The following is a 12,670-nucleotide window of genomic DNA, read 5'->3' as shown; positions in this document are numbered from 1 at the left end:
CTTTAGCATGGCTAGGAAAGACGCCTAAACACGTTTTCGGCACTTAAAGTGTTAAGCATGGATTCGAAACACGGATATATACGTGGCCCGTCCCGAATGTGTTAAGTGTCCACAAATCGAAACTATCCCTTTAAGTAAATAAAGGTGAAATGATGATAACAATAATAATAATAATAATAATAATAATAATAATAATAATAATAATAATAATAATAATAATAATAATAATAATAATAATAATAATTAGACATACACTTTGTTTACTGTAAAAGTTTATTATGATAAAATTAAACAACTGTTTGTAATACAGTAACATCATATATTGACGGTAGACTGCCCACATCGAGTTTCACACCTCCAAAATTACATCAAAAACAGTGAAATTGGACGATCTTGTGCGTCTGTTTTTACTTATTTTTTCCTCAAGAATATCAAGTCATCACCGGGTCCTATAAATACAAAAAGTACAAAAAAAAGAAATCACAATATAAAAAAAGATCAAAGTAATACATGAACTTTGTTTTTCATAATCATCCAGGACGGATCACTGTCACTATGCACTGTTTGAACAAACTGCTTTATGCTTTTTTTTATTACCAAAAAAACACCATACAAACTGATCAAACCAGAACACCGTCAACCAAAAGTCAGAATTGTTTAATAATTGAGACTTTGAAGTGGTGAATTAAACGTATGGTCTGACTCAGAGTCTAGGTTATATTGTCTTAACTGGGCAGCAGTGTGGTTGACTGTTGTAATTACTTACGTTTGCGCTACTAATTGGTGCAACATGAAACCAGTGTGAAGAATTCACCACCTTCTTGGTTTGCTTAATTACAACTATTTAGAAAACCCCTAAGGCTCTGTATCTGAGAAGTGGTCATAATTTCAAGAGAACAATATTGGGTCTCATTCTCCAACAGACTTACAACAAAAAGGGCTTTCTCTTAGGGCCATTTGAGACCTTTTCGGGCAAGAAATGAATATAGACAATATATTATAATATAATATTAATTATATATATGTTTTATTGGGATGGTTGGTGAATCCCAAAATCGGCCCGAAAAGGTCTCAAATGGCCCTAAAAGAAAGCCCTTTTTGTCGTAAGTCCTTGGAGAATGAGACTGATTAAAATAAACAGATAAAAAGGGAAGAAAAGTAGTTAATCTCCAGTTTTGTAACAGCCATGTTGAATGTAAACTTTGCTTCTGAACGTTACGGTTACAATAAACAAACATTTGGGAGAAAAAGGTATTCTATCTCACTGTTAATGTAACAAATAAGAATGCATTGGTGGTGACAATGAATACCGCACCATACAGTAAACCATAAAATAGAATACCTTTAGGTAGAATGTTTGGATCAGATATTTAACATGTATATACATGGGAGAGAACATAAAAGGAGAGAGTGAGCCTTATAAACTTTGTTTTGTAAAAAATCAAGTTGAAGATGATGAGGGCAATGAGGTTAACTGTTCTTGGTTTCAGTGACATTCAAGTTGCAAGAAAGACTGGTTGGTTTTGATGCAAAAATAAATGTGTCTGTTCCAAATGACCTTGCATTTTCTTAACGTAAAAACAGCTGTATTTAAAGGGCCATTCAGTAAGATATTTGTTCGTTTGGAATTAAGAACCATGTAGCCTCAAACCACATTAAATTACTGTGGAATAAGCACTTTGTTTAATGGTTGCGTTTCATTTAATATATATCCAAATATCTTACAAATTGGACCTTTAAAGCCTTAAAAATACTTGTTTTCTGTGGAAAGAAAAGATGCTTCACTTCAGTGAAATAACATTTCTAGGACCTCTCTTTCCATAAATAAAAACAAATCCAACAAAGATCCTGATACATCTTACAGTCACAGAGAAGCAGAGAGAGCAAACATGATTCCATCATCAACATATAGCTTTGCTTTTCCCAGTGCAGCATACAGAAAGACAAAAAGAGAGAAAGCTAAAAACATAAACAAACAAAATAAAATAAATCCAATAAGCTGGTATGACTTTTGTCTTTTTAGTTTTTATATTTGTACGTGTCCCGAGGAAGGCTGTTCACAGCGAGGATCCTTGAAAGCGGCTCCCCTGGAATGGTTGTTTTGGAGAAGAAAGATAGGAGCGAACAGAGAGAGAAAAGCCAGCGTTATATAAAAGAGTCATATCAGCCCCCTCATGTCTCTGCCATGACAACAACAGATCAAGATGGCTCACAGTTCAGCTCAGAGAAAGGCAAAAGGGCACTTAGTAAAAAAAATTAAATAAAGAAACACGAAGAAAACTCTTGACACGTTCCTCTCAAGAAGTCTGTAGTTCGTTTCAACCCTCCAATATCTCTTCAGTGGCTATTGACAGACGTGGTTCAAATACCGCTTTTGAAACAGCGTTCAAACACCACAAAAAAATGTTAAGCTTTATTCCATTCAGCTTTGCTTTGGCATGGCACGACAAAAGCAACTGAAAAGGACTCTGCAAAGACATATGCACCTCTGCCCGTTTGGCAGGACAGGGCAGACTAAATCACAGGCTGACAGCACAAAAGAACACCTTGATTCCAGGAGTCCTCAAATTCCAAATTTCCGATCCCATTTCTGATTCCAAATTGCCATTGAAAGTCCACTTCCAATCTGAAAATCCAAATTCAATTCCGATTCTAATTCCAAATTTGAATTCCAAGTCAAGCCAGGACAAGCAGGATTCTCTTAACAAGGTGGTCTCTTTAGAGTCCCATTGGCGTATCTGGCGAGTTTGTGTGGACTGGAGGAAGTTCAGAACTCCAAATGTCAACTCTGGAGATCGGGAGAAGTTCCCCACAGTTGAATAGTCTAATTATCCCCAAGAGTTCCAACATCTGCCAGGACATTTGGTTGATCATGATGTGTGTTTAACGCGCGTGAACATCTGCAAGTGAGTGAGTGAGTGAGTGAGCGTATGTGTGTGTTTCCGACAGTGTGTCTATATGTTTACTTTGTTAGGAGAAATCGCTGTCTTCCGCCCCGTACAGATCAGCCAGTTTCCTGAACCTCGGCCCCCAGTCGCTGAGGTAATGGTAGTCCTGCTCTCCTTCGGACGAGGCTGACCCCAGCGAGCTGAGCGACTCGGCCACCGAGCCTGTTCCCTCGTAGGCGTATGTGGCCAGGGAGTCGTATGGCGGCGCCGTGGGGTTACAGTCATTCTCCAGAACCCTCTGGTTGATGAACTCGCGGACGTCCGCGTTGTCCCGCGCTGCTGCGGGTACCCGTGACACGGTGAGGTTGGATGGGCCGGCCCGGCGGAGCGGTGGGTACAGGAGGGTGTCGGTGGGGATGATATCGCGCCGCTGCTTGGCGGATTCCTCCAGTGTGGCGGCGGCGGCGTCGGGGTGTCGGAGCGCTCCGATGTCGAAGGCCTGCGTGTCCTCCTCTCCGCCGCCCTCGTCGTTGTAGCTCACCACATTGTCGCGCACGTCCTCCTTGGAGATGATCAGGGGTTCCTGCTTCCTCTGGCGCTTCAGGGCAGCAAACAGCACCACGATCACTGGGGAAGGAGAAGAGGGAGAAAAAGAAGACAACACATGGTTAGATGATGTTGTGCAGTGTGCCGTGATCGGAATCTGTTTTATTCACGAAGTATATTTACACACACACAAGGGATTTCGTTGTGATGATTGCTCATACAAAGAAGACAAAAAATAATTATGAAAAATAAAACGTTGAATTTCAATTTAAATCTTAATCCATTATCATTAAAGGGAAAATGGGGATAAAAAAAAGGGATACGAAATGTAAATATATATACTGTATAGAAGAGGGGAAAACTCTGCCTGACTAAATGTGTGTTTGTAGTAGGGCTGAGCCCAAACGTTCGGACCTTCGTTCGTTACATTGGCATTCAAATCTTAATTAATGGGTTTGAACCTCTGCTTTCTAATATTTATTTATTTGAACATTTTAAATGTTTTTATTTATTTTACACGAAAAATATATATCAGAATGTGATATATATCAGAATATCACAGTACTATGTTGTGTTTACAATCATTCGAAAATCACGCGCGAACACAGACACAACAGTCTAGTCGAGATGACGGGTCACTGTCATACATTATTAGGAAATTAATCAATCATGCAAAAAAGAGAGAGTTGAGTGACTCACACTCACCCATCTTATTTCATAATACAACGTTTCCGAATGGATGTTTGGATTAAACCAAGTGTATGCAGTGATGCTGCATTTTCCCAGCGGAACACAAGTTACTTAAAGGGGAACTATTTAGCTATTTCTTTCACTATTTGGACAATTTTACACAATTCCTGTGAGTCTATGGAACACATCTGTAAGTTATTTTTTTCAAAAAAGGTCATTGTTTTGTATTTCTAATCAAGTACTGTAGTGTACTGTAGAGCACCACTTTCTGCACTTCAAGATTCCAAGCTGTTTTTGGCTGGGCTCCGCCCATACTGGCAATGCGCTTTGAGTGACACCCACCTGCACTGGCAGATAACTTTGGGGGGAGAGAGAGAGAGATAGAGAGAGAGATGGAGAGACAGATAGAGAGAGGGAGAGAGAGAGAGGAGATATCGCTCCGAGAGCACGCATGTGCGTGTGCATGCTTCGAGTCGCGAGTGTGTGTGTCAAATGCAGGGGGAGAGACAGAGGAGAGATCGCTCCGTATGAGCCTCTCTCTCTCCCTCTATCTGTCTCTGTCTCTCTTTCTCTTTTTCTCTCTTTTGGGGAAGTGCAAGTGTCTGACAGGGAAACCGCTTCCGCTTTATTTCCACTCGCTCCGTTTTGGTCATTGTTGATTGTGGGCGGTGGCTACAACCACAGAAGGAGCTGAGGTATGCAGATCAGAATTATTACACATCACAGATAGGCTAAATTCTGAATGGCTTAGTTCACTGGGGGAGGATATTGTCACAACTGAACTGGAGGAATGCGCCTGAATGAGAATGTCACACCTAGTCAGTGTTGGTACAACCCCACATTGCTAGAAAACAATGGAAACCCCTGGAAAAGGCCATTTATAAGATAGGGGACCTTTAACGTTAGACAGGTATGTTCTGCACGTTAATTAAGCTATGCACGTTTAGCTGGCTAACGTTAACCCTTTGGTTGCCGAAAACGGAGATCTACGTGTATGTGGCCCAGCGGTTGAGTGCCGTTCTGTTTCGTTATTTCTTTTATTCGCTATTGCCATTCATAATCTATCGAGGCACCTTGTGCATGCTGTACTGAATGTGTCTGAGATCGCAGATAGTCAATACCGCCGCCTAACTCCTTGCGGCCGGTATTGCACATCATTGGAATCCCTCTGGCTTGGGCTGTGCATCGATCTAAGAAGTCCGGTCCGGGTTTTCCTTCTTGGGCAAGGGGAGCGGTTATAACACACAGTTTGGGGACACTGGATCATGGTGGATTCATGTGTTTTGGTTGATACACGTTGGAAAGACGACCGCGATCAATATTTGGAATGGCGATCAGGAATTGGATTATTCTTTTTGCAGTACATCAGAGACCAGGTAAGGACTCTATATTACCAATCTTGCGTTGATCTGATTTATTCTTTCCCACGATTGCTCTGTGTCTGTGTACTGTGTGTGTGTGTGTGTGTTGTGTACCGTTGGTCACATCACGGCACAGATGGGCGTGCCGCTCCAAGCCCCCTTTCATGCGTGCATGGTGAAAGATAATACCGATAATCTAGCGTTGATTTCAGATTGATTGTTGATCCAAGCGAGGAATGGCAACGTGTTTACTGAATTCCAATAAAACGCATTTTCGCGTCTTTTCCTGGAATGACTCAGAATCACTCAAATTATAACAAACGCATTTCCTTTGATTTAATTATACATCAAATGATTTATGTCAAGGATTGCAATGCCTCGCTTGAATGATGTTAACTTTTCACCTGGATAACGTCAACATTCAGGGTGAATGTAATGTGAGAAAGTGGGATAAATAAAAATAAAATTTATAATTTTTTATTTACATTTTTTTATTGGATCGGGAAAGATCGGTATCGGTAGATATTCAAAATCACATGATCGGGATCGGATCGGGAGCAAACAAATTTGATCGGGACATCCCTAGTTTTTAGCACTGCAAACATGCCATTCTCCCCATTGACTAGAACGCTGGCACTGACGGCCCACAGTGCCTCCTGCTGCCTGGCAATCAATGTGTCGGCCCACAAAGATGTTGTTTCAACAAATGTATTCACAAAATGGATTTCCATCCAGTAAGTAGGTACTACTACTGTTCTGAAGGGCCAGATTAACACTGAGAATCTACGTTTATTATTTTGTATAACTTGTATATTATTTATATATATAAGCTATATACCTTTAAGCTTCCGTTTGAATCATAGTATTATTCGCTCGCCTCATTGGACACCGCCCTTGACATTGGCGGCGCCAGCAGTCGCGCCCCCCAGACAAGTTCAAAGACGTGTCCGGGCAAGTTCAGACATGCCCTTAGCCGGCGCATTGATTCCGGACAAGTAATTCGGTTGCGCTCTAGAAATCACTCTGAGTATATATATTGTAGAAGGCGCAGCAGCCGTAGTGTGAACCTAATCTAATGTGCAGCTGTGTGTGAACTTAACATAACGAGTATCAGAACACGAGGTGAAGTGTGAAGTAACCTAACAGCAGAACGAGTGGACATGTGAGCAGTGGAAGCCTACCCGCGGTGTATCGTTACGGATAGCTAGTAGCTACTTAGATACGACCCTAATATTGTAGAACCATTGTTGGAGTATTATAGTGACTTGTGTAAGTGACTTTTTACACTTAAGCGAAGTAACGTGGAGAAGAGCATAGTTAAGACCATTGGTGTTTGGATCTAACTACACCTGAAGACCTTCATCGGGCTAGCTTCTAGGACCAACGAAGCTAGCTAGCTATCATCACTGCCGTCGGGCTTTGGATTACGAGCTATTACACTGCCATCGGGCACTTGGATTACAAGGACTGGATCCGTACGAGACCCCCTTTTCTTCAGTGACCGCAGGAGTATCCGACTATTTTTCAATTCCTCTGGAGCTTACCACTCCGTGGGGGAAATCATTGCCTCCAGCTATACCCCTCGCTTGCCCTGTATCGTCTTCTCACTCCATGCAGAGCTCCGGTCGAGTATTCTTAACCTAGGAATTATTCATCCCCCCTGACTTTGATACGCTGACATTCTACTATCATTCACTATTAAAAGAGCAACGTACTAATTCAGTTGTATATTGATATTGCTAATAAAATACTGTAAACGTGATCTCTTTGTCCCCGTGCCGTCTATTGAGTGTCTGCCATATTTAACTAACTGTACTGTCTGGCAAGTAATAATATTTAGTAGTGGTTTAATCTAAACAATCTTTAATACAGTCCGTGTTTTGTAACCCCTCAGTTACAATTGGTCCTTCGAGCCGGAGGGTATCAGTAATAATAATCATATTAATAATAATATGGCCAGCGGCGGACACTCTCCAATCGGCTCTCCCCCACTAGAGCGCCCTAGGCGCCAGCGTCAGCCCCCTCCACACTTGGAGAACTACGCTGTAGATCTACCTCCTAGCTTATCTAAAAAGACGTTAAGCAAGGATAAAATTAGTAGCTTAAGTATGCCCAACCTTATCGACCTGTCAGCCCCACCGGTAGAGACCCAAGCTGGTTTAAGTGAAACTGACTTCGCTCACGGGGGGGGACAAGCGGGACATGACTTGACTATGCCCATAGACCACCGCGCCCCCGAGATGGACCTCGGAGCGCAAGAAGATAAAGACCGCGCCTCCGAGATGGACCTCGGAGCGCAAGGAGGTACAGAACGCGCCCCCGAGATGGACCTCGGAGCGCAAGAGGATAAAGAATGCGCCCCCGAGATGGACCTCGGCGCGCACCAAAGAAAAGAGCACCGCGCCCCCGAGATGGACCTCGGAACGCGGGAGAAGACAAAGTACAGTGCCCCCGAGATGGACCTTGGAGCGCGTAAGGAGACAAGGTCACCGCCAAGCCCTGCCAACTCCAGATCACCATCATCAGCGTCATCCCCAAGCGAGGCCGACCAGAGGCTAGCGCAAGTCCTGATCGCCACGCTGGAAGCTTCAAGCCAAAGAGACCGCCTCCAAGCGCAACAAGAAAGTGAACGTGAACACTCCAGAGCGGAAGAGAGACGCCTCCAGGCGCAACAAGAGAGTGAGCGTAACCGCCTCCAGAGTGAGCGCGAACATCTCAGATGACGTGACGTGACGCAGCCAATGCGCAGCGTGAGGCACAGCGCGACGCAGCCAATGCACAGCGTGAGGCGGAGCGAGACCGTCTACAAGCACAAATGATGGAGCAAGCGCTCCAGAGGGTGACACCCCACTCCTCCACCCGGAGCTCCCGGAGATCATCACGACACGGGTCAAGGGCGCCTTCCCCTCCCCGACCAATCTACACGGGACCCCGCCTACGGGAAGAACCTGCTTACGTTGCAGAGCAGCTAACCTAGCGACTACAAAGCCTAGCGGAGGACGAGGGAGGACAGAAAGCCCACCCGCACGCACCCATCTCAGACCAGGAGGAACAGTGCAGCCCCGGTCTCAGTCCCGACGCACGCCGTTATGAACCCCCAACACGTCCCAGTGGGGAGTTCGAGCAACAGACAGCACAGAGGAATAGTGCCTGGGGGCCCAGTCTCTGGTTCCCGCCCAGCACGAACCAATGACCCCACGTACGGGGAGACTTGCCAAGGAGGCCTCTCCCCCTACGCGCATCAGTGTCACAGCCATCCATGGCATCCTACATTGGGACACCCACATTCCCAGACTTCATAAGAGAAGACAGAGCGCAGTATACCGAACTGCGCATGTGCCTAGAGACAATTATGTCCGGAGTACAGGACGAGTCCTACAAGTATGCCATCCTCCTTAAGCACCTCAAGGTAACCAGAGCGCACAACATAGCGCTGGCATACTCTAATTCACAGACTCCCTATTCTGATGCCCTGGTGGCCCTCGACGCACATGACGGACGTACATGGGACTATGTCATTCAGGAGATACGTGAGATTGAACGTCTCTCCCCAGCTAAAGACAATCGAGCCCTGGACGACCTATCCATCAAAGTACAATCCCTGGTAGGGATGCTCGGGTCACAACGAGAGAAGGGGATGTACGAGTTGTACGCCAACTCCAACGTGGAGCGTATATTAGAGAAGCTCCCCCCATCCCGCCAAGAACGTTTTCGGCGGCAAAGGAATCACCGTAACCCCAATGGCCCAGAACAATCACTCCTGGACCTTGCTGACTTCCTAGCCAGGGAGGTCAGCAGCCTAAGGATCGACACCTTCGCGTGGGGTGGCTCGAACATTAAAGAGGGACCGAGAAGGTTTAAAGACCAAAGCAGGCCCATCACCGTGATGCACCAGGCCGAGTCGGTGCCACGACAAAAGAGTCATAACCCCCCCCCCCGCTAAGGGAAAATGGAAGATCGCATGCCAATATTGCGACAACGAACACTGGCTGTCACAGTGCGACGCATTTAAGAAACTGACGGCCGAAGACGTGAGTCAGTGGATTAAAGCAAACCGCCGCTGCTTCCGCTGCGCGCGCAGCCACATGGCAGCTGAGTGCCGCCTTAAGAAAAAGTGCGGCAAGTGTGACGGCGCCCACCTCGAAGCCCTGCACGAGAGCAACAAACGGAGACCCGCCCCACAAAGCAGCTCGAGAGCAGAAGTACTCTACATAGACCCTGCGAAGAGCGGGAGCTCCCGGGTGCTCCTCAAGGTGGTACGAGTACTCCTCAGTTACGGGGACAAGGTACTCGACACCTACGCCGTCCTCGACGACTCTCCTCCTCGCTTCCGCCGCGACCCAGTTGGGCCTGCAGGGTCCAGAGGAGCGGTACAGCATCAACAAGGCGTTCACAAGCCACGACATAGGTCTGTCACGCTATGACTACCCCATCCCACAGCTGAGGGAGAAGTACGCACACCTACGCCAACTGCCCATACCGCTCATCGACGGCGCTACACCGACCCTGCTCATAGGGTCCGACCACGCAGACCTTGTCGTCCCAACGGACGCGGTCCACATCGGACCCAGAGGCTGCCCAGCCGCGGTTAAGACCCGACTGGGCTGGACGCTCCAGGGCCCTCTCTCCGGGCCTTCCAACCGACCAACGTCCACACACTGCCTTTACACCAAGGTGAGCGACCAAGACACTACCCTCTTGCAGCACGTTGAGAGACTATGGACACTAGACTCGCTGCCATTCAAGAACGAACGCAAAATGGTTTGGTCAAAGGAGGACAAGTATGCCATAGTTCTACTCGAGCAGAAGACTACGAGGGTCGAGGTCGACGGAGTGCTAAGATACGCGACCCCACTCTTGAGGCGGGAAGGGATGCCCACTCTGCACGCGTCAAAGGAAGTGACACAACGCTATCTACAGAACACTGAGCGGCGTCTCGCCAAAGACCCCCCCCCAAGCAACGATATATCGCGCCGAGATCGAAAAGCTGATCACGGCTCGCCATATAAAGAAAATCGATGACCACGAGGCAGACAAGACGACTGAGTCCTGGTACGTGCCCCACCACAAGGTCACCCACAACGGAAAGAACCGCATCGTGTTCAATTGCAGTTATCAGATTGGACTACAGAATCTGAATAACCTGCTCCTGCCCGGCCCGACACTCGGCCCCTCCCTCCTCGGCGTACTGCTACGTTTTCGGCAGGACAAAGTGGCCATCAGCGGCGACATCAAGGGAATGTTCCTACAAGTACGACTGATGGAGGAAGACAAGCCTCTGCTGAGGTTCCTGTGGAGAGAGAGGCTCGACGACGAACAACCCTCGATATACCAATGGGAGGTACTCCCATTCGGCACCACCTGCAGCCCGTGCTGCGCCACGTTCGCGTTACAGAAGCACGTGGCCGAAGACCCCGGAGCCGACGAGGAGGTCAGACACAGCGTGGAAAGGAGTTTCTACGTGGACAACTGCCTACAGAGCGTACCTACGCCAGAAGAAGCCGAGAGCATCTTACTGAAGCTACGAGCCTCACTGGCCAAAGGTGGATTCGACCTCAGGCAATGGGCCAGCAGTGACCCTCAAGTCATCCGAAGCCTCCCCCCAGAGACCAAGGCCACGAGCAGCGAGACCTGGATGGCGACCACCCCAGGTGAAGCGCAAGAAATGACATTGGGCCTCGTCTGGCGTTTCAAAACGGACTCGCTTCATTACAAACACACACCCCTGACCACGGATCAGGGAAGGTCCAAGACTCTACCGACCACTTGGCGGAGTGTGTACCGAACACTCGCCAGCCAGTACGACCCAATGGGATGTATCCTACCTTACACCACTCGGGCGAAGATGCTGGTGAGAGAACTGTGGGACAAGGAGCAGGGCTGGGACGACCCCATACCCGAGCACCTGGCTTCCACCTGGAGAGAATGGGAGGAAGAACTCGACTCACTCCGAGATGTGACCATCCAACGGAGTTACTTCCCCCCTACAGTGCGGCTGGAGACGTGTCAGATAGACCTGCACGTCTTCAGCGACGCCTCTGAAGTGGCGTACGGATCGGTGGCTTACCTGAGAGCCCGAGAAGAGGGAGAAGTCCATGTAGCATTCGTCCTGGCCCGCTCGAGGATAGCTCCCCGCAAGCAGCAGTCGATCCCGCGACTAGAGCTCTGCGCAGCTCTGGTAGGCGCGCAACTCGCAACGATGATACAAAGTGAACTCACCATACCGGTGCGTGAGACCACCCTATGGTCAGACTCTATGACCGTGCTCACCTGGATCCAGTCCGACTCCTGTCGGTACAAGGTTTTCGTCGGAGTCCGAGTCACCGAGATCCAAGACCTGGTAGGAGCAGCATGTTGGAGATATGTTGACACCAAGCAGAACCCAGCGGATGTCATCACACGGGGGATGTCCTTAGACGACCTCACACGTCCTAACCCTTACAGTGACGGTCCTGAGTTCCTCAAGCTCCCGGAGGAGAAGTGGCCTACCCCCACACCACGGGAGGCGAACCAAGATGAGTCAGAGATCAAGAAGTCTATGTTCTGCGGGCTGACGCAAGCCCCGGCTCCAACGGACCCGAACCTAGACGACTGTTTAACTCTTGAGAGTGCTCAGAAAAGGACATTCTTATGGCACCACCCGGAGACTCCCCCCACCACAGACCTCGACGCATCGAACTACAAAGAAGCCGAACTTCTTCTGCTAAAGAGAGCCCAAAGAGACTCATTCCCAGAAGAACTAGATTGCCTGACAGGGAAAAAGCCAGTCCCCTCAGAGAGTCGACTCCTCACCTTGGCCCCAGAGCTCGACGCCCAGCACCTCATCAGGGTGGGTGGTCGATTGAGACGGGCCCTGGACGTGACCGAAGATGCTAAGCATCCCATCGTCCTCAACAGCCGACACAAGATAACCGAGCTGATCATCCAGAAGTACGACGAGGTGGTGCACCACGCAGGGGCCGAGAGAGTCTTTGCTGAGATCCGACGGCGCTTCTGGATACTCCAAGGGAGAGAAGCTGTACGTCGATTCCAACGGACTTGCCCAACCTGTCGCAAGTGAAGGGCACAGCCTAGTATTCCAATGATGACCGACCTGCCTCCCTGCCGCCTCCTACTCGGCGAGCGGGCCTTCCACTCCACGGGCGTGGACTGCTTCGGCCCATTCAACGTCAAGAAAGGAAGAGG

The 12,670-nt window shown here is 48.0% G+C and overlaps 1 protein-coding gene across 1 annotated transcript in view; it reads right to left on the bottom strand.

Annotated features, from left to right (window-relative positions):
* Positions 1-277: 277 nt before the first annotated feature.
* The window catches only part of cdh6 (cadherin 6), a 131,324-nt gene continuing 118,931 nt past the window's right edge, over positions 278-12,670 (bottom strand). The window contains 1 exon segment of the mRNA XM_084326776.1: positions 278-3,515. Within this exon segment, the coding sequence (XP_084182902.1) occupies positions 2,971-3,515 (545 nt within the window). The 3' untranslated portion in view covers positions 278-2,970.

The sequence above is a fragment of the Notolepis coatsorum genome (assembly GCF_963971535.1).
Source record: "Notolepis coatsorum genome assembly, chromosome: 13".
In the NCBI taxonomy this organism is placed as follows: Eukaryota; Metazoa; Chordata; class Actinopteri; order Aulopiformes; family Paralepididae; genus Notolepis; species Notolepis coatsorum.
The sequence above is the reverse complement of the archived record's forward strand: the minus strand, read 5'-3'. Positions and strand labels throughout refer to the sequence as shown.